A 27,202-nucleotide genomic window follows, 5' to 3' on the forward strand; every position below is an offset into this window, starting at 1 on the left:
TTGTGTTGCTTTATCGTTGCATTCCGTTCTTTCCAGTTCAAATTTTCAGATATTTGTACACACGATATTTTAGGTTTTTGCATTGCAGATTACTGCACACAACATATTACATGTATTATTTTGTGTTTAAACACTTCGTACAAACTTGGAGGTCCTGTCGCTGTCTCTTACATTTAAAAATATACCCGTTCATTCTTAATCTAATAGGTGTTTGATCACTGACAATTACGTAAGTATATATAGAGCAGCAGTTTCTTTTTGATCGAAAACCAAAACAGTAGAACGTGGAGAGGCAGTCAAAAACGAAGTAAAACCAGAAATAGGGGCCTGGGGAGGTACACATGTTTAAGTAGTCGGTGTACTACTAAGTCCTATTTGCGCATAGCGCAGTGTTTGTGGGGAGTGTTTGTTTTTTTTTTACTTACTACGGTGTAAAACATGTATAATATAGTCATACTTACGGACACACACACACATACATTACGACGACAAAACATTAAGCACTGGCCATCAATTATGTTCCCTTCGGCTTTGTTCCTTTTTCCGTTCCTCATTCGCACGTGTGTTGGTGTGAATACCTCGTGATTAGGCAACACTGTGTACACTCTGAGTGTAAACTTTTCAGCTTAAGTAAAACTAATAGCAGTAAACAAACCAAGACTATTTGCCTCCGCGTCTTAGCTAACCGCGACAAGAGTCCTAAGAGCTGGCGCTGGTAGTAGACTTTAAATTCCGCCGGAATGTTCCACGTAGCTTCTTGTCGATTGCCTCAGGATCGTAGAAAGTAAACTGCAAGAGATTGAGTAGTAGTTATTCATGTTACTTCTCGTCCTTGTCCGATGTCCCCCTCCCCTCGAACAAGCTTTTTACCTTGCAGAATATGTGCTGCAGCAGCTCGTCCGCCTTCTGACGATCCTTCGGATCGTGCTGCAAACAGATGCCGACGAAATCTTTGCCCTCTTCGGAGAGATTTTCTGGAATTTCGGGCGATTCGCCCATGCCCACTTTGAACATGATTTGAAAGTTCGAATCAAACTGATGCCACGGTCGCTGTTGGAGGGATTTGGAATGAAAAGCAGTTAAAGAGAGCGAAAATTGCAAACCAATCGAACCCGGATCTACTTACCCGTCCCGATGACATTTCCACCACGACACAACCAACCGACCAGATATCGGCAGCCCGGCCATGCCCCTCCGTGTTGTTGCGTGTGAACACTTCCGGTGCCATATACGCTGCGGAGTAAACAAAAAACAAACAAGTAGACACAACAATTAAGACACTGTACTGTAGTAAAACACTACACCTTTCCGCTTACCTTGCGTCCCGACGTATCCCTTCAGTTCACCCGCCATCGTGGTGTGGGCCTGTATCTTGACGGCCGAGCCGAAATCGCCCAGCTTCAAACAGTTGCCGTCCTTGTGCAGGAATATGTTGGCCGTTTTGATGTCCCGGTGCACGACGCCGTTCCGATGCAGCTCGGCGACGGCCGACAGCAGCTGGTGCGTGTAGCGACGCGTTTGCGCTTCCGGCAGTCCACCGTTCAGCTCGACCAAGCTCTCGAGCGTACCCTCCGGGCAGAGTTCCATGAAAATGATCAGCTCTTCCTGCGAAAACAAATGAAACGAACATGATTATTACACACATAATGATTGCCGTCTTCTTGCGCCACCCCTGGTCCACTTACCCGGTGCACTTCCACTCCGTAATACTTCACCAGGTGCTGATGGCTGATACCTTCGAAAATCTTCAGCTCCTCCGCCACCTTCCGTATGGCGGCCGTTTCGCCCGGCTGTATGGCGATCTCCTTCATCGCCATCAGCTCGCCGGTCGAGTTGTTCACCGCCGTGTACACCTTGCCGAACCGGCCCTGCCCAATCTTGATGCCCCGGTGCCAGCTAAAGTTGACGCTGCGCGCCCGGTTGAGCGTGCGGCTGTAGTAGCTAATTTCTTTCACATTTCCGATCAGGTTTCGCTCCCGCAGCCACTCGTCCAGCTCGCAGTCGAGCTTGTTTACCGCGTCGCGCACACGCAGCTGGCGCAGCGGGCGCGTACCGTGGACGCACAGCTCCCCCGCCACCAGCGATGCTGCGTTCGGAGTCGAGGGGACGCGCAACTTCACCTCGGTCACGTTATCGCAGGACGTCTGCTTGCGGTACAGGTCGGCCGCCTCGATCGGGCTGTTTGTGCGCAGCATCACGCCGTCCTCCCGCAGGCTGAGCTGATTCTGGAAGCTTTTGCTCGGCAAGTTAACCATCGGAATCGAGGCCCGGCCCGTCGTTACGGTGGGCGTGCCACCGCCCGCCACCGCTGCTGCTGCTACTGCTGCTGCCGACGGTGACGGTGACGATTTGCGCGACCGCGGCGACTTGCGTATGCGCTCCGGCTCGCGTATGTTACCGATCACGTGCGAGATGCATGCGTCCATCTTGAGCTTCAAATCCTCAAACTCCGCATCGGTCAGGTGGCTGGTGCAGAGCGGATCGCAGGCGGCAATCAGAAACTCCAGCCCCTGGTTCGCCCACCGGGGCCGCAGACCGCGCCCCCGCTCGCACCGCTCCATCACAAAGTTCATCCACAGCTTCGCGAACTGTATGATCGCCTTGGCCAGCATCAGCTCGGACTCGCCGTCCCGGCAGTTGTTCAGCCTGGTCTCGTACAACCGCGCCACATCCTTGTGGTACTCGAACCCAAACTTGTACCCCTGGTGCAGTATCTCGCGCACCCGCGTCAGCGCCCCGAGACGGTCGATTTCGTCGAACTCTTCCAGCGATTCGTCCGAACACAGCAGCTGCAGCTCCTCGATCACGGCCGCCAGCTTGTTGCGCAGCAGCAGCGCGTTTCGTTTCAGCATCTGCAAGCTTTCCACCACCTCCGAGCAGACGGGGCTGCGCGTGTGGCCAATCGGGTTCGCCGCATCGGGTGCGCCTCGCGCACTGCGCCGCAAGCTGCCACTGCGCAGCACCACACCGACCAGCTCGAGATCGTCACCATCGTCACCGCCGTTGAGCAGCTCGCTCTCCGAGTCGTCCTCGCAGTGATCGCGATGGAAGTCGGCATGCTCCAGATCACGGAACAGCGTCTTGGCGAACGCCATCGTTTTCAGTGCCTTCTCGCGCGACACCGTAAACATGCGCTGCGTCTCGCGGCACAGCGCAAAGAACTGCCACTTCTTGCCATCCGTCGTCGAGTCGATCTGCTGGCTCTTCTCCATCAGCTCTTTCAGCTGGCGCATCATATCGCTCCCGGTGCGCTCCAGCACCCGCTCGACGATGCTGCAGAACCGCCGAGCCGCCGGTCCGTGCTCCCGCGGTATCATCGGGCTGATGAGCTTGGTAAAGCGCCACTCCTCATCCAGCACCGCCTTCTGGTGGCCCTCCGGCACCGTGTCCAGTATCCACTGTTCGCACAGCTCCAGGTACAGCTCGAAAATGTTCCGCACCGTGTCGTCGAACAGCTCCATCTGGTGCATGTACTTGTTCAGCTCCTGCTCCCGATCGGACAGCACCGTGTTGATGTGCTTCTGGAACCGCTCCCGGTGTATCATGGCGAGCGTGAGGCCCTCCTTCAGCTCCTTGATGTGCTGCTCGAGGCTGAGCGGGTTCGGTTGCTTCGGGCGCGTTTCGAGCCGCATCTTCAGAAACTCGTGTATCACCTCGAGCGGGATGAGCGACAGGAACAGGAAGGCGGACACGTACGAGGGAAGGTTGAGCTGCTTCGCCTCCTCGCTCCACGCGCCGTACCGGCGCAGCTCGATCTCCTGTTCGCGCTCGAGCGGCGGCTCTATGCACGGCACATCCTCCTCGTCGAACAGGCAGTCGTCCTCCTGCTGGCGGCCCGGCTTTTCCAGCGTCAGCTGTGCCTTGCGCAGCACCACGTTGTGCAGCCGGTGCAGGAACGTGAGCGATTTGCCCAAGCCACGACACTTCAGCACATTTTCGATGTATTTTCTGAAAGAAAGGGAAGAAGGGGTTAGTCAAACGAGAGCTTCGCCAAAACTTACATTTCCAACTCACCGGTATAAGGCATTTCCCATGCTTGAGGCCGACTGAGCCGACAGCTCCGTCAGTGTGTGTTCGTTGTAAAAGTTTAAATTGTTCATGTACCGCCCGTACTCGGTGTCGCCCGGATACGGTCGCTCCCGGTTAAGCGACAGATCGGAAAAGTCCGTCTCGTCGCTGTTCACGCTCTCGGACGCGCTGCCATCGCCTGCACAGCATCCACCACCGTCCGCAAACTGGACCCGCTTCGAGCAGTTACTGCTTGTGCCCGATCCCGACCCGGACGTGCTGCCACCGCCTCCGTTCGCACTGTAATGTGCTCCACTGTCCGCGCTGCTACCACTCTCATCCTGCACCGACGACGAGGACGACCCATCCGCATGGTGCTCCATGATGGGCCAATGGATGGACGATTCCTTCTTCGACGGACCCTGCAACCGGGCGAGCAGCTTGCCCAGTATCAGCAGCGTCATACGGTGCTGGCGCGTCATATTGTACCACAGGCACATCGCCTTCACGCGGTTCACAAACGCTTCGCTCTGGTACACCGGGAACGCGCTGCCCATCGCGCGGGACGACGGAAACAGGCACTCCTTCGATTCCAGCCGCAGCAGCAACTCCTCCACCTGCTTCATCGCGGCCGTCTGCACCTCCAGACAGTCCTTGCAGTACATCGACAGGCAGCCGAAGCAGAACCGATTGCCCTCCACGCCACCACTCCCACCAGTGGTGGTGGCCGTCTCAATACCGCTGTCCGCTGTCGTCCCGGTGCTCGTTTCGCTTCCCGCCCGCCGCACGGCGGCCGTTTTGCGCTGGAAGCGAAAGGACATAATTTCCTCCAGCAGCTCGCCGATCTCGTGCCGCGCCTGGCACAGCAAACGGTCCTGCTGCTCGATCGACCGGTCCGCATGCCAGGCCTGCAGCTCGAGCCAGATCAGATCGTTCACGTGCGTCTGCCACAGGCGCTCCTCGTTCGACAGGACGCCCGACCGGGCCGCCCGCTCCTTGTCCACGCTACCGAGCTTGATCAGGTCGGAAAAGGTCGCGTGGAAGTTGATCCTGTTCTGCGGTATCGCACAGTCGACCGTTCGCGCCCCGCCCACACCCTCGATAACGCCCGGCTGGCTGTTAAAGATGACATCACGGTACGCAACCGGCGGTGCCGAGATGCGACACCCAACCGGCCGGGACGTTACGCTCATGAACCGATTGCACGACTCGATCAGTGTCGGCGGCGGGGCGGGCGATCCAGCCGCACCACTGCCGACTGCCACCAGCCCACCTAGTCCGCCCGGAACCGATAGTGGTAAGCTTTCCGCTCGCTCCTCCAGCACGGGCCCGCCCGCTCCAGCCGGAAGCTGCGAGCCGTAGTTGGCGGACGCACGCAGCGGCAGTACGGTGGCAGCGGCCGACATTTTTATGTCTCGCTCCGAGTCACGCAGCAGCTGGGTCGATCGTTTGTCGCTGCGTACCTTCTCCTCGCCGTTCGCCGGTTCCATGATCATCTGGTTGAGCAGGGCGCAGTCGACGGTGTTGCGCCGGTCGGTTCGCGGGCGGGCCAAACGGCCACCACCCGTACGCATCTTCACCGTTCCCTCCCTGGGGAAAAAATAGAGCAAAAGAGGGGGTATTAAAATTGAATTTAAACATAAATGTGTACACAAGATCAGCATGACTTTTTTAACGCAAATATACACACAAGTCTTACGCGTGACCACAATTGATTTCTAATCTGATAACGTCAACAAATAGAAGGAAAACGAACTCCATTCGGTTTTTGATGAATCATCATGGCCTTAGTTTAATACTCGGCTAAACATTATACTCTTGAAAACGTGTGTATTTCTGTCGATTATGTGTGTTGCTATCATTTAACAGAAAAATTGTGTAAATGTGTAACAGAAACTTCAAACAAGTATATCAATTGCAGCACCACTTCTAATCGCTCTTACACATACAGGCGCACGGGGTTTTGCTATTTAAAAACGGTAATCTTAGGAGTGGAACGAAAACACACACTTCCTTGCAGGCTATCGAGCGCCTATTTTTAAACGCCGTCTTGTTGCGCTTGACAGTCGTTTGCAATTTTTATCTAATCACACTCAAGCAATGCACTTTTGATCCGTTTTTTACTTCATGTGTGTGCCTGTGTATGTTTGCTCGTTGCGTCTAGCTACGCTTCCATAGCGATCGATCGGACCCCGGACGTCCCACGAACCACCGTAAAAAAGGGGGGAAAAGGCACGTCTTTGCACTATCCAATCGGCAATAAAAGCATGGCAGTGTGGCATCCCTTCACCCCCCCCCCCCTCCCCCACCGCAACACCACCATACTCACATCCTTTGCTTGCTGCTGCGGTTTTTGTTCTTTATGCGCGTCCGCGGCGGCGTACTGCCATACTGATCGGCCCACTGATTCAGCACCTCGTCGATGGACGACGCGTGTAGCGCTTCCTCCAGCTCCTGCGACTCGGTCGAATCGGCAAATTCCTCCCCGCGGAACTGTCGCGTGGCGCCCGGTTCGGTATTGCTGGGGAAAAAAGGGGAAAGAAGAAGCACATGTAACGAATGGTGGTACAGCAGCTGGACCGGATGTGCGTCCGAGTTCGATCGAAAGTGTGTGTGTGTGTGGTGGTTCAAACGCACTTAAACGCGCTGTTGTAAAAGCAAGGGAAGAATTTCCACTTTCTTTGCTATTTCCCACAAACAAACGGACACACAGCGGGTTGCCGATGGTGGCGGACGGTAAACGCGAACTAAACCGATACGCGGTAACCCTCCCGGCAGCAGCACAGACACCAAAAAGAAGGTGTTGGGTCGGGCTGTTTCGCGCTCTAGCAGCCAAATCAAGACAAGGTTCTTATCTTATCATCAAGCGCACGATGTGTGTATTGCCTGCTGCTGCTCCTGCCCACTGGACACTGCCCGGCGAGGTAAAGGTATTGTGTAGGTCTCCTTCACGACGGTGAGATCGGGGGGTTTCTTTTGCTTCCCTTTTTTCTAGACGTGTTGTATGCGTAAACCGACAAGCCATTGGTAGAAAACCCGATACCGAACCTAGGACATACAGTTTGATCGCTTTATGGACCGGGCAAGAAGGAAAGAGAGAGAGGATCCAACATTACATTGTAGCTAGCTGCAATATGGAAGGGATTTTCCGAGCCGGGCAATGCGATTTTGATGAATAATGTCACCCAACTGTTGATCCAGCTGACGAATGTGTGTTGTGTGTGTATGTGTGTGCTTTGGCTAAACAAGAAAGCATCAAGAGATTACACAGATCGCACACACAAAGCATTCCAGTAAGCGTTGCTTGGCATTAGAAAAATGGAAATGTCCATATTGCATACGTCACCGGCAGTTCGATCGGTTGAACGTCACAAGACAATCAGGCAGAATACGCTGTATTGATCGTAGCCGCTCTTTTAGCAGCAACTTTTTAAGCAGCAAGCTCACACGTTACGTACGATATGTACAAAGGGGGCGCAAACTAACACAGCGCCACATCGTCGCCGCCACTAGTACGCGTTTTTGCCGGCACCGACACGTGTCCCGTTCACGCGTTAATTCGCGCTATCGCCTAGATAGTGTGCCAAGAGGGGTGGGGGGGGTGGGTGGTAGTAGTGCCGTGTATTACTTCCCATCCTCTGATCGCTTATCATTAATTATACAACACGATACAATGCGCCCGATCCATGCCCGCATCCCCCCGCCCTTTGTCTTCCCGGTGTGGCACACGATCAGTATCAACGTCTCCCGGACAAATGCTGCAAAAACACAACCTTCCATCCGAAAAAAAAACAAAAAAACCGGCGATTGATTGTACACTGTCCTCACCCAGCCCCGGATCACCATTTGAAGTGGATTGTGGGCTGATATCGCGGCTGTGGGACTTGATGGAACATTGTCACTGACCTTTTCCCGGTCCTCCCGATAAGATCGTGTATCTCGCTATCATGGACCAGGGGGTGGGGAGGACAGGTATTAATTTTGTTTTAATGAAACCTCACAAACACACAAACACGCACGGAAAATCAACCGCTATAGGGCTATATTAGAGATTTCACTACACTCCCGTCCGCACGGTGGCAACGCACTGCCGTCGACACAGTAGCGACACAGCGCCAGCCGATCTCTTTGCGCTAATTGTGACGACAAACAATGCGCAAAGCGGGTTGAGTGGCAAGGGGGATATGTTACGCTGAACCCTATCAGCCCGTTTCTACCCGGTGGTAATGCCCTAAATTAGCTGACGAAGTAGATTTTGGAGTGCCTTCACTAACACGTTTCACGCGATCCCTTCAACTTTCTGGCTGAAATAGTGGTGGTGGTGGTTGGTGCCGCCTGCTAGAGCCCGCCATGGGCTATTTTTGCGCCACAGGCCGTTCGCGATCGAATTACACACGTTCATTATGCATTTATGGAGGGAGCAGGGGGTAAGCGGTCCAAGCTGCATACCGTCGCACCGCGTCCATTACTGCTGAAACGACGCATCGTTCAATCGTGTAAATGCCACCACAAAAAATCCTACAAGACACACGCTATCACCCTTTTGCCGCCCATCATTCATCGTGACCTTCGGGCCGTTTCGTTTGTTTGTTTAGCAATACTCTTCGGCGGGCTTGTCCTCCCCCTCCTATCCACCCAACCGTATGATGGGTATAGTATAGTGCTAGCACTGTCTGGTTCCGTATGTTACGCACTGGGCACAACACTTACCTGCAGACCGTCTCGGTACTGTCACTGTCCTCATCCTCGTCGGTGCTAAAATCAATCGGTATTCCGACCCGCTGCTTCCAATCCGCATCGGCCATCGTTCGGCCGGGGGCAGAATGTACCGTCGGAGCGACCCCCCCGTGCTGACGACACAATCGCCGTACTGATCACCCTCCTGCTCCTTCGTCTTCCGCCTACCAGCACACGATATGCTCACCAACCGATTGCAATGCTTTGAGGCTGCCGTCGGGCGTACATTGTGGCGGGCGCAGCACAAAACGGCCAACCTGGGGCAAATTGGAAACTTGTACAGGTTTTTCACCCAGCCTTTCTACGTAATGCCACCGTGTGCACAGCGCGCAGCAGGTCGTTTTCGCGTGCAGTACCCAACTTTCCCAGCTGTTGCAGTTCGGGTGATGACACCAAAACAACAAGCTGCAAGTTCGAGCGGCTGTCAAACCAAAGAAGAAGAAAAAAAATGTTTTCGAGCTGTCAAAACACACTGCCAGCATTTTTGCCAGGGGATAGCAATTTTACGTTGATTTTCTTTTGCCGCACGACGAATTGCTTGTTTTAGATGAAAATGATGTTAGAGCTTAGTTGAGGTTGATTTTAGACAAAATAATCCCATAATAAATTCAATAATAGCACGTATATCAGACATGAGCCATGGCAAATCATTTTACCTCAATTATAACATGCTATAAGCAACCTTGAAATCTTTTAGAAAGTCAACAAGAAACTCTCTCAAAACATTAAACATATAAAAATATAATGAAGAGTCTGAAAAAAAGCTTTACCAACAACTTCAAATTCTAACAATATTAACCACAGGGTGGCTCTGGCAAGGCAACTGACAGCATCGAGGAAATGTAACTTTTTAAAAAATTATTTTAAATGTATGGAAACACTTGAGGCTGCCGTCGGGCGTACACTTTGCACTTTGTTCTCACAACTCACAGTTATCAAAATATTACATTATTTTAATGTAAAACTATACAATAATTTAACGTTTGACCATTTTTCCGAGCCCTTCGCTTTGAACAACTTTGAACTAAAAAACTGCACATGCGCACAGAACCGTTGCTAGGGGATGCCAGGGATGCCAAATTGCCATGCTGCCCTACTGCTCCGCTCTGATTGGTCCAGCAGCATCCACCAATCGCGGCGATTGTTTACTCCATTATTCGTTACATTCCTCCGTAGGTCAGGTGTCTTCTGCATGCAAAAACCGGCACGGTGCAACGCCGCCAGCAGCATTATGTTACACACCGAACGTTCGCCATTAGCACCACACACTCATAGGCACAGGAGAGCGAGCGGGAAGCATAAATTCTTCCTGCCCAACGGGACGATTCTCAGAGCCGGTTAAACCTTCCACACAGGTGGATCGGGATTTTGAATTTCGCAAAATCAAAGTGTTGTGTCGGACCATCTCATCGTTGCCAAAATGCTCGCCGAAAGTGGTCCGATGGCCAGCAACGAGCTGCACCTTCCGTACAGTAGTAGTGAACCACCGCCCGGGCCCGGTTCTACCGCGTGTGAACCACCGATAGTGAACCGGCCATTATCGCCGCGAAAGTTCTTCGAGCGACTGTACGGTCACCTCGAGCGGGATGATAAACGTGCCACCAACAACAACAACGGTTCTGCCAACGGCAGCAGTGATGAAGTGCGCGATCGAAACGTGCACGTGACAGTGACAAAGGCTAGTGATCCGTGTGCTCTTATTGATGAAACCCACCGATACCACCATCATGACCACAATTCTTCTAGTAATTCGCAAAAATCCGTCTCAGTGAACAGTTCGATCAGTTCCGGCAGCCCGCGTTCCTCGCTCGCAGTGGACATTGAGGAAGATTCGTCGCAGGATGCAAGCATTGGCTCACCCGGACTACAACCCGGCGGCGGTGACCACCCTCGACAACCGCCGGCTTACCCCCCATTGCGCCATTACGGTATCACTTCCTCCTCCTCCACAGCTTGTGCTTCCGAATATCCGGTCCCCACGACGATAGGTGGCCAATGTTACGGATTTTTGGCAGTCACTCCACAACAGTCATCCTCCGCCGGTGTTTTACCGGTGCCGGCACCCCATTTGACGCAACCGGGTGACCCGGCGTTGGTGGGAGGATTGCAACATCGGCCGCAACACGGCAGTATGGCCGTGTCAACGTTCTTTTCGTCCACGGGAGGTGCAGGCGGAGGTGGTTATGGGCCTCCTTCCTTTCGGCCGTTTTTTGGTATCGCACACGATGGACCGCAGCTGCCGGCGGGATTGTCCGCTTTTCGTAAGTAAATTTTGTGTAAAGTTTTTAGACAGTGAGATTTTTCTAAATCGAAAAAGTGAAAAAGTGCAACAAAAATTTTGATTTGGTTTTCACATGGCTTGGGAAATCGATCGATCCTAAAATGCTCGCTTGCAGCTTGATGACTAAGGGTCGATCTTACAATCCTTGTCGAAGATCTCCAATCCAAGTGGAGGTGTGTCGTTGTATTATAGTCCACTTTCATCAGATATACCAACAGGATTCTGGGAGTTAAGAAACACTTTCTTAAGAATTTTTTTACTTTTGGCTCGTTACGTTGCAATACACGAAGAAGTATAGGGGAAATCCTACGTAGGCCCCCCTAATAAGGATATCTCTTTAACTTCTGTTTTACCCACAAATCATACACACATGCGAATCGAACAACGCCCGACCATGAATGAGTGTCTGCCTATAGACCAAACAGCCTGTGACCCTATTAGTTAAAAGTACTCGTATTTATCTTGCTTGACCATGACCGAGGATCATACGAACCTACATGTACTGATCATTTCTCGATGTACCACTCGATGTACATTCGATGATTTTCTATGAGATAACTATAACTTTTCTACCATTCGGTCACCACACTTTTGTGGACAGTGTTCCTCCAAAAAACCCGAGACATTCCAGGCTCATTTTGCCAAAAACTAACGGATTTCTTCCAAACGTTTGGCTGCTCCCAGACGATCACTTCCCTCACGATCACTTTCAGATTCACTTCCCTTTTTCCTCAATTTTCTATACCTTGCTCTTGTAAAAGAAACAACCATATGGTCCGTGTCTCCCCGTTCCCCCCAGAGAGGTCTCAACAACTTTGTCACAGAAAGAAACGGTGACCGGGAGGTGCGCCCCGTCTACCGAAATGCCGTAATTTTTATGGCTTATTAAAAGATTACACAAAACGGACCGGGCGACCCCTTACGGAGGCCCAAACCCGCCGGACGTGAGCAGTTGTTCCGAACGGGATTGTGCTGCAGTGCAGTCGTCGGTGCAGCAGTGGCGGGTTTGTTTCACTTCTTTGCCCTGTCCGCGTGCAAAGGTGATGAACCCTTTTTTTCCTGAGCCGCACAAGTCAATGAGCCTTGACGGGCGGGGACACTCTCTCATGGGATTAGAGGGAGTAGGTAAGAACACAAAACACTGGACACCGCTGGACGTCTCATTGGCGAAAAAAGGAGCCCCCGTAGAGGAGGAAAAAAAAGAAACCTTACGAGCCGGTATTGCGGAATGCCTTCAAAACCCTTTTGGATGACCTCCGGTAACACCGGTGGATGATATGTGCATTATGCCGCAGGTGGAGAATGGGGGGAAATCGGTGCGCGCACCGATTATTAGTCGGACACCGAGGGACGACTTTTTGGAGTGCAGTGTAAGAGAAAGAGAGAAAGAGAGTTTGGACGGCTTTCTTGGGGTGTCTCAAATTACCGCAAACTGATTTTACCACACAATTTGCACCGCATATTTACACGCTTCCCTCGGCTAGACAATGATTGATTTCAGAAAAATAAAGTTTGAGGTAATTCCGTTTTCAAATGTAACCCTATCTCCTATCGCTCCTATATTGGTACCCTGCCAGTTGCTGAGGAGTAATTATGGAATCGGAAATATGTGACTAAGGCATGCAGGAAATGCATTTCCTCCAGGCATATTGCAATTTTTCAAAATCGGATAAAGCATGTGGTGTACTCCCTCAAAAAACAAATAACTGTGAATCTTAGACACGACTAAATAGCGAAGTAAGGGACATATCTGACCATTTATATCATTAAATAATGAGCTATTTTTACATGCATGGTAGTTTTTAATATATAATGCTAATACGTTAAAGATATATTATGTTGAAATAGTTGAAAACAAATCCAAAACATGCCACCACTTTCATCCCTTTTCTTCTTCTTCTTTGGTGCCACAACTGTTGTCGGCAAAGGCCGACCTGTACCACTAATGGGTTTGGCTTTCAGTGACTTATTGCTTACCATAGCAGAATAGTAAGCCCTACGTATAAGGATACGATTTATTACGGGCTGGAACCCATGACGGGCATGTTGACCTCCAAATCTAGGACAAGTGACCCGCAAAAGACCCGATCGTCATAAGTTTCCAGGATGACATGAAAAATAAATGCTGATTAGATGAAAGCTTCACAATACTTAAGTTGTTGCAGACACTCTTAGCGATTATTTAGAATTTATAAAAGTTAAAAAGTATAAAATTTTGGGAACATTTTGAAAATCTTCTTATTCTTTGGCACAACAACCGTTGTCGGTCAAGGCCTGCCTGTACCCACTAGTGAAGTGGGCTTGGCTTTCAGTGACTTATTGTTACCATAGCAGGATAGTCAGTCCTACGTATGGGGACACGGTCTATTCGGGGCTTGAACCCATGACGGGCATGTTGTTAAGTCGTACGAGTTGACGACTGTACCACCAGACCGGCCAAATGATACTTGATAATGATATTTGAAAATACCTCAACTTAAGTATATTGTGTTCAAGAACCATATAAAAAGGACGGTAATGTTTTATGTATTTATAAAACATTTAATTTTTCGTAAATTTTATGCACATTATGCTTTGGATTCTTTCTTCTTCGTTGGCTCAACAACCGTTGTCGGTCAAGGCCTGGCCTTTACCACTTGTGGACTTGGCTTTCAGTAACTAAATGATTTCCCCCCATAGCAGGATAGTCAGTCCTACACGTATGGCGGCACGGTCTATTTAGGGATTGAACCCAGGACGGGCATGTTGTTAAGTCGTACGAGTTGACGACTGTACTACGAGACCGGCTCTGGACGGTGCTTTGGATTATGTTAAGTTCAAACAATAGCAACATAAATGATATCTTCTCTTTGGCGTAACGACCTAAACAGTCATGCCGGCGACCTATACAGGTGAACCAGCTAATAAATAATACCGATGCGGCCAAGGTCGCTTCATAAACTTTCTTAAGCGTACCAAGCTGCCGGATAGTCAGTCCTTGCTAAGGATGATTGGTCCATACGATGGAGCCTACGACGGGCATATTGTTAAGTAGTGCGACATAACGACCGTACCAAGGGACCGACCATAAACTATACATCATAAATACTTATTGAATTCAGCTTTCGTACCTCACATCCGCCTCCTTAACACACTTACACACTAGAAATGCACTCCGCTCTCTCGCTCTCTCTCTCACTCTATCGCGAAGCTGCTTTCGTTAACTGATTCTCCAATATCAAAGGACAATTATCATATTGTAAACAATTAATTATCTTCCCCTACCATATTAAAATGGTGTGCCACCAAAAAACACACCACCAGGCAGACACGGCACATGGAGAAGAAGATTCTCATACACGCACGCACGACATCCGGCCGACATTAGAGACGACATTCGCCAATTGTTACGCTCGAGCGGCAAAATATGATCGCTTTGCTTGTGTTGTTCTAGCGTAAAGATCGGTACCCCTTACCCCTCGACACACTGTACACACGTTTCGTAACAACAGTAGCTCATTCTTCTCAGAGCGCAATGATATTCCCACCCCTCTTATGGGGACATAAAACATAGGCGCGCGCGCGCGTAATTCTGGGAGACACGCTTCGTTCCGCTTTCACGCCTTGCACTGACGACAACGACAAAACGAAACAATCACCCACACCGAGCCACACACATAGACCGCATCCACCAACAAGCGAGGGAAAAAGTTAGTTTTTCCACCACCAACAACAACAGCAGCCCAGAGTGCGGTTGGGTGATGATTCAGGGGGTGGGGGGGGGGGGGGTAGGATTATCTCCCAATTCTTCTCTTTTTTTCTTCACCCAGCGGCAGACAACAGCAAATAAATATTATAGCAACAACACACGCACAAGACACGACCGCATATGCAAGCAGCACGCACGCACGTGGAATAGACGCAGCAGAGAAGTGAGAAGGGGGAGGAAAGCGCCTGTTGTTGGCAAAAGTACGTTTACGCATCGTTTCCGGTGGACAATAGGAACCGTCCTCGGTGGTGCTCGTGCTCGTCGGATCGGGTGACGCGCGTTGAGGAAGAGGGATGTTTTTCCACTTGTTTTCCTTTCCTGGTTTCGGGAGACAAGAGCTGCCGTCGTCGACGGTTTTCTTCCAGCGCTGTGAAAAGCCGGATTGCTTTTTCACCATCCATCCCCCCGGTCCCAGTGGAGTGGTGCTAACAGGGAGAGAAGGAGAGGGGCCATCAGACCCGAACTAACTAAATCATTCCCTCCCATCGGGTCGGTTTCCATGATTGCAGAGGAATTATCATCATATTGCTGACTCGGGGCAGGGGGCGCGCCGACGACAAGTGGTTGGCGGGCGGAAAGGACAACACACCACAGACCACAGTGTGAAAAACCGTCCGTCGAACAACAGATGATAATTTTTACGCCTGCCTTACCGTCAATTGGAACGAGCAATGATTGTTATTGGCCAGTTTATTTTACTTTTTTTCTACTTTCTGCTGCCTGGTGCCGACAGAAGGAAGAAGGTGGAAAGTGTTTTGTTAAATTCCAATCCGATTGGAAAACACGAACGAAGCGCGATGATATGGAGAGCACCCCGTACAGTGCGCGCGGCTTGATCCATGGGAACGTATACTGCTGGGTGCATCGGATTAAGCACATCGTAACACATGATTAGGGCACTGTGGCCGTCATAGGGTTTTCTATCGATTGAAATCAAAATACAAATCAATTAAATAATTATTATAAATAGAATTATTAACAACAGCATCAGTAGGATGACAAACCTACTTAACTACTGATAAACTTTCCTTTATAAAGACATATGGTTGATGCATTCGTCTTGATTTTTCTTGAGATACATCCTCAAGCAGTAACATTTAAATTAGTTTAGTTTACTTAAACAAAGACAATTCAGACGATTTTAATCAACTTCTTACTCCTTTTTCCACTAATTAACTTCTTTCCCCCTCCGATTAAAATAAGCCACGAATCTCTGAAGGAAACTCTCATCTTTCTCAACAAATTCCTCACCCCGATTGACTGTACTGCTGCTGAAGTAGAATTTGCCAATCCTGATCATTTCACCTGAGTTCACTTTCATTAAGAACAAGACGCTGGCCAAGATGCTGTTTACAACCTCGTACAGCAGAAACAAACCAACCAACAACAGCAATGGTAATCAACAGACAGAAGGGAAAAGAGAATTCACGCGCGTTGGTTTATGCAGCCCTGAACTGCCAATGAATGAAGCGAAGAAGGATCTGGTATCATTCCGTTCCGCGCACTCAAAATACAATACAAATAAAATTCATATTACAATTCTCCCACGATCGTTGCTGATAATCGCCTTGGTGCGCGCGGAAACGGTCAGAAAAATAAACCCAAACCTCCAATGGTGAGGGCAGAACTAGGCACTAGGGGAAATGCGGGCCCGGATTGTGAAAACACACAATCAGAGATACCCGGGACCATTACCCATCATCCTCCGGCGCGCATGCATATCGTTCCATAGCAGCAGTTTGTTGAAATCCGTGCCCGAATGGGTTTTCCATTTTCTGTGAAGAGGGGAGGAACAAGCAGGTGCAAAAGGATGCTTTCATTGGAATTCATCGTAGTATAATCTTCATCATCATCATCTTTATACCTTATCATCATCATTATTATCATTGTAAGAGTCGTTATGATTGGGTAGCAAAAAAGCAAGGAATCATTTGCAGAACCGTTTTGGACATGCAATGGATTATTGCTACGCAAGGAAATGTAACCTAAATTCACAGTAGGATTTCACTTCTGTATGCAGCGTAGTTTTACGGTGCATTTTCTACAATTTTTCTATGCAATTTGTAATGAAATAGAAATATTTTCACATGTCTGAGCAAAACTATTTGCAAGTATTGATATCCTTCTTCTTTTTGCTCAACAACCGATGTCGGTCAAGGCCTGCCTGTACCCACTTGTGGGCTTGGCTTTCAGTGACTAATTGATTCCCCCCATAGCAGGATAGTCAGTCCTACGTATGGCGGCGCGGTCTATTTGGGGATTGAACCCATGACGGGCATGTTGTTAAGTCGTACGAGTTGACGACTGTACTACGAGACCGGCTCAGTGATATATATCCTTATATCCAATAAATAAAGACTGATGAGCTGCTACCGACATGCAACTCATCTTGTGTGCGTATCGCAAGAGCCACAGAGAGGTCCTTCATCGTGAATGATGTCAGCTGGACTCTGTGAATCCCTCTATATGCAGGCTACATGTGTTCTGTGCGTCGATTAGTAACGAAAACGCTCTAATAAACAGTATCGTCCAACAAGTGTGGAAATTAGATATGTAATGCCCTTCGGAAGCTACATTGAACGTCCAGAGTTGCTTTGAGCGTGCCGAGCTATATAGTGTAGGTAGCTCAATGCAGCACGCATAATTCCAATGAGTAGTTGCCGTCGCACTATTAATTGTCTACTCAACTCATTCTCAGTTAATCAGTTAGAGTTACTGTATACAGCAATACATGCAACTATTAGTGTGCCGTAATCATCGCAATTATAGTAGGCCAAGACCGCAAAACGGTTGTAGCGCCGGATAATGTATTATAATTACAGTGAACCCTCTCTTATTTGACTCCTCTCCAATTTGAAAAACCTCTCTTATTTGAACATTTTGCACAGTCCCTTGATTTCCAGTACATTTTTGTTCCTCTAATTTGGAAAACCTCTGAAATCTGTGTACCTCTTATTTGTGTATGGTGTTGCCATGGTTATTGAATGATGTATGCTCAAATTGGCAATCGTATGCACAGTTTCCTATAGCAACAGTTAAAGCTGCATACTAAATGTTCTGTCTCTTTCTTGTTTGTATGGACCTTTCATTCACTTTCAACCTCTCTAATTTGAAAACCCCTCTTATTCGACAGTCCCATCGCCTCTCAAATAAGAGAGGGTTCACTGTATGTACGGAATTCATGTCTTTATGTACATACTGAACAAACAAGAAACGTCCGAGTATTGGACATGCTTAAACTACTGTCGAAGTTTGCTGGAGTTTAAGTTCTTCCTAGTACTGGATAATGGAAATAGATATTTCACCCTCCATCTATTTGTATGATGATTTTTAACCTAATATAGGTAGAGAGATTGATTCAATCTTCGATTACCAATCAACCCTATTAGGATCGAAATTCATTACTGGTACCACCTTCTTTGCTACATCAATCTACGACTGGATACGATACTTTAATGAGTTCGTCGCCTGTCTAATAGGACCATGGGAGCATCTGCATACCCTAGATTATATTGTGTAATGTTGCATTAGCTTACGTACTTGGAACAAAAAAACGTAATCAGACAGGATTCTTACGTCTTATGTACACCTAACGACTGTGGATGATAATCATTGATCACGTGGTAAAAAACCCATATTCTACAGCTCCAAATCTAAATAAAACTGCCATAAACATCCGCAAATTAACTAATTCTTCACCAAAATCTCACACACACCGCTCTCTCTCCTTAGTGGCCAGACGTCGCAAAAAGGAAGGACGTCCACGCCGCCAGCGCACCACGTTCAGCAGCGAGCAAACCCTCCGACTGGAGGTGGAATTTCACCGAAACGAATACATTTCCCGAGGCAGACGGTTCGAGCTGGCGGAAGTGTTGAAGCTTTCCGAAACACAAATCAAAATATGGTTCCAGAATCGTCGCGCGAAAGATAAGCGCATCGAGAAGGCACAAATCGACCAGCAGTATCGGTGAGACCCAAACTACCTTCGAATAGTGGTAGTTCCAGTCCAGTCTAATGTATCGTACATATACCAATGTCTTTACAGGACATTTGCCGCTGTTAACGGCTTGCTGACTCCATTCAGTCCTCAGTATCCTGCAGCGTTGATTGCAACGCACCACCAGCATCAGCAGCATCCTTCTCATCTTCATGAGCAGGCGCAGGAGCCACAGCAGCAGTTTCAGCATCAACAACTAGTGCCATCTTTAACACCAACCATTAGGAGAGAGAATCAAAGGCCGAGTCAGCAAACCAAACGGTACGAGGACCGTGACCGTCAAGGATCGCATAACAGCGGTGAAGGTGGCGGCGTAGGTGATAGTGAGAAAACTGAACGATGAATCTAGATTGGGCTCTAGCATTCAATTTGGGCGGTCGACTTCAACAAAAGGGTTTAACAAGAAAGGGGTAAATAGCAATTTCAGTTAAAAAATATAAAAAGCTAAAGTAGACATTTCGAAACAGAATCATCAATCTGAGAAAGGTGCTATTTTGATTTCGGTTACTCACGGTCAGAAATATGCGTTTCGAGCAGAATGTTGGTCTAACAATCCCCTTCGAACAGTCGATCGTTTGAACTTTTGTTTTCGGATTTATTAACTTCAGTTGCCTTAATTTCTTCATTAAAAAAGCTCCATTTTGTTGGTTATTGTGCTTGAAGTTTATTGATAAAATATAGATTAATGTGTATATATAATGTTCCAACACTTACTCAAACAAAGACAATAAATGTACTACACAAAAAAGATCACTGGGATCAACAGGAAAAACACAAATTCAAAAACAAAATCAAACTTACCGAAACTTTGTCAAGTCCATCCCTCCACCTTCACAGTCTCCTCATGCCAATGCAAGGATGAACACACAAAGTAAGTATTGTAATCAACCTACCTGCTAGTTCCGCCGCCATTGCGGCCACCAGCATTTGAGGGCACATAGCATACATAGGACGCCATTGCGGCACAGCATTTTAGCATACATAGGACGAAATTTAGATTTAACATAATAGCACACAGGATGTATGTGTGTCGAAAAACAATACGAACACACCAATGGAACCTATTGCACGCACACATGAACACAATATAGAAAGCGAGTATAAAATACAGAACGGCAACACATACTGGTGGATTACATTAAAAAGAGGGTAAAATATAGTAGAAAGAAAATTAAAATGGTGAAAAGAAATAGAATTAAATTAATTAAATTCAATTGATTGTAAAGTGTTAACAACGCGCGACAACGCCTGCCATCGTGTAGAAGAAATGTGTTAGAAAGAATATGATCAACATAAGCGCAAACAAGATTTAAGCTCCATTCTTAATGAATTGGGGTTTCCGTCTGCAAAGCGGACGACATTAGTAACATTGCATTCATTTAAAATGAAGTGTTTTGCCGACTCGATCTAGTCGAAATTGATGCTCAATGACAAGCCATCTCCTTGTTAAGATAGACTGAAAAACGACATTAAAAATGATTGTCCATTTACGACAGGGAATTCGGGTTAGTGCAGAAGGGACGATGTGCACAGGAAGACTCAATCAAACTTCCAATTCCAAAAGGATATATCCTAATGAAAAGATGGAAAAGACTGGAAACATTGCTAAATAATATTTCGAAACTCCTTACATGGTCTGAATTCTAGTTTCGTTCCATACACCTACCCCCTCCTAGGATATAGTGTGCAATCTGCTAAGAATGTGAAATCTACCAAACTTTAGTATTGAATTTAAAAGGAAAGTGGCGTCAAAACGCTAATGAACGTTTTAGTAAAATGGAAAAAAACCAACATCTTCTTCCTGATTTCATAATGTATAACATCACCAATCGAAAAACCGATATCAAGCGCTTGTCCCTTCCCTCTATAATGCTACTTCTAAACAAATACATAATTACGGAGCGGTTGGTGCAGTTAACATAGTAGAACACAACACTACCACAAAAGACGTCTACCATATCCTTCTGCTGCTGTTGCTGTTACTACTAAGCCTAGCAGTGGTGTTGATCGTCATCCTGTGCTGGCTACGGCCCCTTGGATCCGTCTACAACTGATGCTTATTTTCTCATCATATCCTGTTCCTCCGCATATATCTCCCTGTAAGAATGCTTGAATAATAAGTGAAACGGAAGAAACGACGTGGCCACCTTTTCTGGTACTGGAGAACCCTCGCTTCCTTTCTTTCTGACATACAAGACACACACATACACACACACTCACACACAACTACCGAAAAAACTGGCCGAATATCCTTCGCTCCTTTTAAACCCTTCCACCTCTCCCTTTAAAGGATAACGATCGAAGAACATTACATTTACCCACACTCACACACTCACACCCTTCTGCAAACTTCTTCTCTCATCCTTTCAGCTACTGAAATACTCATCCAAAAGAAAACTCACGATCAAATAGTTACGAAATGCGAAATACTAAATAGATATACGGACGATTCTATACTCTTTTCTAATTTATTTTTGTTTTACTGCGACATGATCTTACTCTCAAAAGATGCTTCTTCTCCAGCTATAGCTTGGTTTCGTTTTTGTATTTGTTTTGTTTTGTGTTCCCTCTTTCTCCTCTCGCACCGGAGAGATAATTATTATAATTATTAGGGGGGGTTGGTAGGTTATACACGTGAATATGCTGTTGTACCAGAAAAAAAAACTAAAATAAACGGGGCACAGGGGGTGGTTTTAGCAAGGTTATTATGTTGTGTGGTATCTCTATCGATATGATCAGGATCACTCAAATGTTATCATTATGAATCTAATAAGAGTGATTCCTCGACGTAAGAAATTGGTTTACTATTGATACGTTAGAAAACGATAATTGCTGCTACATAACACAACCGAAACCTATCATTTTTTCCTATTGCTTTTTATTTGCTTTAGAGCGGCGCTAGTCTATATATCCATACCATTTTAATCGAACCAAACTAGTGTACTAAAACTCATCTATTGCGAGCAGTGCGACGATGGAGAACTCAATGATATTTAAAAAAAATCATTTTATACCTTACGAAAAAGACAAACGTCAATCTATATACAATCAAATATGTATGAATAACTCTGCTTGTGGTCTGTGTGTTCAGTGTACACGATTATACGCTCTGTATCATTTTTACGATTTTCGTTCCTGTTGTCTCAACTTCCTAGTCATGTTGTTTTTATGGACGATTTCTCCTTTTTTCCTTTCTCATCATTTCCTAAATTAGTACTTTATACTTGTCTACTCTTGCGCTATATCTTCTGTGTTTGTTTTTATAACTGAACTTTTTCGATTGTTCTAATTTTTTTTTTTTACCGTCGCTTTGAAACTCAAAGCTAGTTGCATTTTTCTCTTTTGTTTCCTATTTGAAGTGAAAAACAACCATCTGTGTCTTTGAACGACAAGAAGCTGATGTACGATTGTTAGCTGTGAAAGTGTGTCAGAGTTTGTGTATTTATGTGGGGATGGCTATGTATAAAACTGGTTAAATTCTTTTGTAGTGTAAATCAAACTTCGCTTACCGAGCAATCCCTGGTCTTAAACTCTAGTCTAGTTTATACTTCCATACATCTATACATTTATAGTTAATAAATATAATATACTTGCTATCCGTTTCATAGCAAACACAAGGGTTGTTACTGTGCTTGTACACCAACAATGAAGGTAGTTGAGAGATTTACACACACCACCACCGAGCCATTTTGTGTTGGTGTGTTGTATGTTTTTAAGATTTGTTTTCCTGCTGCTCATCGGTATATTTCTTCTTTTCCTGTTTTTGTATGTTTTACTCAAATTTTACTCGCAGGGGATATATTTTTCATCCAAGTCAGTTGTAGCGCTACACTCAAAAAGGTCAAACGCTAAAACGCGCTAAGACTTTTATTTCCGCCTTTCTACAGCAGTGTTCGTATAAAATGAGAGACCTGCGTTGTTGTCTATATACTTCTTCTCTTAACGACTCATTCTCATCCGATCTTGTAAAACCACCGCTGCCCGGTAAGACGAGAAATAGGAGGAAAGGGAACACATACTAGAGCAACGATGTCGGTGACCACCACCGGGGCAAAACTTAAGCCGTTAAGCAAGCAATGAAGTTGTTCAAATGCTGTTCTCATGTGTATCTCTCTATCACTGTCATATGCTACACTCAATGTGCCTCTAAGTCGACTGCTTTCCTGTTGTGTGGTGCTGCGGATAATGCAGCTGCTTTCCTGGGATGGATGCGACAGCTCTAACCACTCATACACATTAGACATGCTTTGTACGTCGATCTGAAGAAAACCGCTCAAACTCTGACGAGGGAAGGGTTGCACGCGCCTGATGTTTGCTGGGTTAATGCGGACTAGTCTATAGAGCAAGGTGGAGCTGAGATCCTGGCAAATGAATGCGCGTAGGTACCTTCTCCACTACTCAATATATCTCTCTCGTCACTGTCCTTCATCTCGCCTGTGTGTTTGTGTGTGCACGCGCGCCCTCCTGCACTCTCCTTCCTGTTGTTAATGTGCTGGCTTGGGTGAAGAAGCTCCTATCGATTGAACCTCCACACTTTTCGAATGACTGTCCTCTCCCATCGATCCCTTTTATACGGTAATGCACGTCTGTTCTCTGTTTTTTTGTCATGCATACTTTGACATCCCAAACACACGCACACACTGTGCCTCTGCCTGAGTAAGGTTTTGTTTTGCTCACTGTGACTGAGTATGTAATGTACCTTTTTTTCTTTTTTTGCTCTAGCCTCTTTCTAAAACTTTGCTTTGTACCTGATAGGAATGAAGAGAAATACAAATGGTTTTGGAAATTAGAGATTTTAGTGTCAAATGTTCAATGCAGTCGTATCACGAGCTACCCTAAATTGCCGTAGATGGGCTAAAGTTTAAGAGAAACAAAATACTGAAATGGTTTAAAATACAATGCATAGACACGGGAAATGGGTAAAATAAATCTTACAGCCAAACTGTTATATGCTGTGACCAAGTGTCAGTAAATCGAAGGGTAAAGAAGCTCGCTTTACAATATCACTTCGACTGGTGGGCAATTATCGGTGGCAATGGGGAAAACTCCACTTCTGTGTTACTGCTGTAAAATTACAGGACAAATCCTGTAATCACACGCACTCTCTCACAAACACACAAACATACACACACACACGCAGATAATACTTGGTGCACGTCATCACAATCTGGATATTGTTAGCTACACCTTCTTCGCTTTTTTCGCCTTTATCCTACGAATGTCACTTGTAAAGCCTTAAAAGAACAAGTCTAGTCAAAATTGGGACACACACACACACATATTTCATGATAAGGAAATAATACCACCCAAGTCGTACACTGGATGCAAAACGATAAGGAGAAATAATGTAAACAATTTGTTCAATTGCTCAATAAAAGAATGATTTCAATAAAATTGATGTACAACAAAAATGGATAAAGTAATGCATGAACTAAAAAATGGAGCTTCAGGTTGCGATAATGAATGTGTCACACTGAAAAGAAAAATGTTTTCATATTTACCTTTGAAGAGCCGCGCGTTGCACTTGCTTGTGTGTGGTGGCTGTGCTGTGGATGGGAAAGAGACGATGGGACGCACAAAGATACAACTGGGGACACATTGCGTTAGCGACTTGTGCGATCGGCGGCTGAGGGTGGAGGGGGTATGGGGGGCGGTCAACAACAGTGGACAGGTGTATGGCGTGGTTAGAAGACAGAACACGGTGGTGAGCGAGCGAACGGTGGTTGTCGGAGAGAGTTCGTTAACGATCGCTATCGCACACACGTTCGTGTACGCGATGCGGTGTATGTGAACCCGGCGCAAGACGCAAGAAACATGTGGTAAGAGCAGTTATTTTGGCTTCAGCATATGCACAACGAGAAATAGACAGTTTGAAGTTGATAGGCAAAGTGAGCATAGGCATTCTTACTTATTCAATCTTACGGGACATCATCCACCCTTTCTTTTTCTCTCTCTCTCTCTCTTCTCGTCAAAGTTAATGCATACGGCTAGTGCCGTACCTTCCGCTGCGACCAGCCCCTTGGTTGCCTGGAAACGCAAGTTAATCGGTTAGCTATCGACTAGTACGTGCCATAATAGCTACCGTCGGTACCGTAGGGTGCCGCTCGCTGGTTGAAATTGCCCCCGGCGCGCACCGGACCGGCGTTGTATCCTTGCTGGTAGTTATTTCCGAACTCATTGCCACCCCATCCGCCACCACCGCCGCCACTGTTGCCGCCCCAATTGCCACCGTTGTTGCCCCAGCCGCCCTGACCCTGCGAACCGCACCCATTGTCCCACGGATTGCCGCCACCGTTGTTCCAGTTGTTGCCGCCATTGTTGAAGCCACCGTTATTGAAACCGCCACCATTATTGAACCCACCGCTGTTCCAATCGTTCGCCGCACCACCGCGCTGGTTACCCCAGCCGCCACCACCACCACCACCACTACCGCGCTGGCTGTTCCAGCCGCCACCACCGCTGCCGCGCTGGTTGCCCCAGGCACCGCCACCACCGCCGCCACCGCCACCACCACCGGTACGACCCATGTCGTTCTTGTACCGGTCCATATCTTGCTTTGGCAGTGCTTTCTTCACATCCAGCAGCTTGTTCTGGATGGTGTGGCTTTTTTGCACTGCAACAAACACAAAAATAAAGAGAAAGACCATCAAAATCAGTCACTCTTCTTCCAAAACGGACAACTTTCGTCTCTCTGAGATCCACAGATCCACTCCCTAGCATACTTACAGATGATTTTGTCCACCGGATCGTAATCGTCGAACTCGACGAAACCGAAGCCACGCTTCTTGCCGTTATCCTTATCTGTAACAATGCAGGCCGAAATAACGTTGCCGTACTTGGAGAAGTACTCACGCAGATGCTCCTCGTCGAAGTCATCGCGCAGACCGCCGACGAACAGCTTCTTCACCGACGAGCCGGCCTCCGGACGGTTGATGTCCTGTCGCGGAACGGCCCGCTTCGGCTCGACCACGCGCCCATCGATCTTGTGCGGCCGGCTTGCCTGCGCGTCGTCAATCATGTACGATTTCGAGTAGGTGATGAACCCGAACCCGCGGCTACGCTTCGTTTTCGGGTCCTTCATGACGACCACATCCACCACCTTGCCCCATTTCTCGAAGTACGCCTTCAGCGTATCGTCCGTGGTGCGGTAGTCGAGACCGCCGATGAACAGCTTACGCAGATGTTCCGGTTCGCGAATCTCCTGTAATAAATGGTTCACATAGGGGCAAAGATTAGCAGGGATGGCATTGATAAGTCTTCTTTTCGCTGATTTTTTAAGTTAATTTCTCTACATCACAGAACGCGCGTCAGCGTAGAGAAACATCTCTGAGCGGGTAAAGCAGGTAAAGGAAGGTGGTAACGAGCGATTCGATACATGCGCAGATTATTATAGCAAAATGCTCGAGTTAACAGAAATAGGACGCCGCTCATATGAATTATTCTCCAGTGACCGTAATCGCATACACACACAGCAGGCCAAACCTGGAACCTGCGTATTTTCTATCTCAACCCATTCCCCCACCTAATATACGGACACAATTACTCCAGTTGTACGGCTTCTTTGCATACACACACAACGATGCGTGTAAAGTCCGTCGTTGCAATGGAACATTCGTGATCAATTTCATTCATTCCGTAGTGGCATACATAGAATGAATGGGTTATAAGTAATAAAAGAAAATATATAAAATAAACTATTGCGTTTAATTGAAGCAAACGAATTCCTCAAACAATATGATTTTCGACGTACAATTTGAGCATTAGGAAAAATAAGTAGCTTTTTTACGCAGGTACATATCATGGAGGCCGGCTTGTGGCATTTTTTTTACTTTCATTCGATGGCAGGCTTCACGCACACACCCATCGTAAGCATCATTTTCAGCCAATTCAATATGGCGCCCGTCGCATCGAGCACATTCGATTGCCAGATCCGTTTTCAGAGCGTCAAGCATAGTCTTTCCATGGGGGATCAAAATGCGGCATCTCAGCCGTTCCTTCATTTAATATATCACACATTTCTAACATTATACCCTCCCAGATGTAGGTAAATGCTTGTGTTTAACTTACATCATCATCGTTGCGGCCGTTCTGGTGATCGCCATTTTGTGGGTCCTGCTTTTCACTCATGATTCAAGCGATGCGCTTCAAAAACCTAATTCACACAAACTTCCACTAGACAGCACCGGTAATTTCCAACCTTCTACCACTCACGCACGCAGCAAAGGCACAAAATTCACCAATTTCGTGCTTTTTCACACTGGGAAAGTAAAATTATCAGCCCACTTCACGCGGATGTACAGCCACACGCCTCGAACTTTTTCAACCAAATGTGCAGTGCCAAGCGCAGACCCGGTTCATCCGCTGTCAAGTTCAAGGTGCTTAGACAGAAGGTGTTTTTGCTGAGTTTTGACACTTGACGCATGGGATCGAA

At 47.2% G+C, this 27,202-nt stretch overlaps 3 protein-coding genes across 7 annotated transcripts; 1 reads left to right on the forward strand and 2 right to left on the reverse strand.

The window, feature by feature from the left end:
- Window positions 1–67: 67 nt before the first annotated feature.
- LOC1273592 (mitogen-activated protein kinase kinase kinase 4) lies at window positions 68–9,189 on the reverse strand. 4 transcript variants are annotated; one of them, XM_061647809.1, is made up of 8 exons: window positions 8,719–9,189; window positions 6,338–6,529; window positions 4,015–5,598; window positions 1,686–3,948; window positions 1,317–1,605; window positions 1,127–1,233; window positions 871–1,050; window positions 68–789 (listed from the first exon to the last, which is right to left on the reverse strand). In XM_061647809.1, the coding sequence occupies exons 1-8, from the start codon at window positions 8,811–8,813 to the stop codon at window positions 700–702; spliced, it is 4,800 nt and encodes a 1,599-aa protein (XP_061503793.1). In that variant the 5' UTR covers window positions 8,814–9,189; the 3' UTR covers window positions 68–699. The 4 variants fall into 4 exon arrangements, with proteins under 4 accessions (XP_061503793.1, XP_061503795.1, XP_061503796.1 ...); XM_061647811.1 differs by lacking the exon at window positions 8,719–9,189 and adding an exon at window positions 7,915–8,068; XM_061647812.1 differs by lacking the exon at window positions 8,719–9,189 and adding an exon at window positions 6,656–6,864.
- Window positions 9,190–9,735: 546 nt separating this feature from the next.
- LOC5667563 (homeobox protein rough) lies at window positions 9,736–21,501 on the forward strand. The gene is made up of 3 exons (XM_001688339.3): window positions 9,736–11,006; window positions 18,507–18,741; window positions 18,820–21,501. The coding sequence occupies exons 1-3, from the start codon at window positions 10,166–10,168 to the stop codon at window positions 19,112–19,114; spliced, it is 1,371 nt and encodes a 456-aa protein (XP_001688391.3). The 5' UTR covers window positions 9,736–10,165; the 3' UTR covers window positions 19,115–21,501.
- On the reverse strand, window positions 21,212–27,138 carry LOC3290608 (heterogeneous nuclear ribonucleoprotein 87F). Of its 2 annotated transcripts, XR_009765202.1 has the most exons (4): window positions 26,839–27,138; window positions 25,498–25,972; window positions 24,273–25,384; window positions 21,212–23,519 (listed from the first exon to the last, which is right to left on the reverse strand). XR_009765202.1 is itself a non-coding variant. In XM_061647814.1 (3 exons), the coding sequence occupies exons 1-3, from the start codon at window positions 26,896–26,898 to the stop codon at window positions 24,831–24,833; spliced, it is 1,089 nt and encodes a 362-aa protein (XP_061503798.1). In that variant the 5' UTR covers window positions 26,899–27,126; the 3' UTR covers window positions 21,212–24,830. The 2 variants fall into 2 exon arrangements, 1 of the variants encoding a protein (XP_061503798.1); XM_061647814.1 differs by having other exon boundaries at window positions 21,212–25,384; window positions 26,839–27,126.
- Between the last annotated feature and the right edge of the window lie 64 nt (window positions 27,139–27,202).

The sequence above is a fragment of the Anopheles gambiae genome, chromosome 2, assembly GCF_943734735.2.
Source record: "Anopheles gambiae chromosome 2, idAnoGambNW_F1_1, whole genome shotgun sequence".
Lineage (NCBI taxonomy): Eukaryota > Metazoa > Arthropoda > Insecta > Diptera > Culicidae > Anopheles > Anopheles gambiae.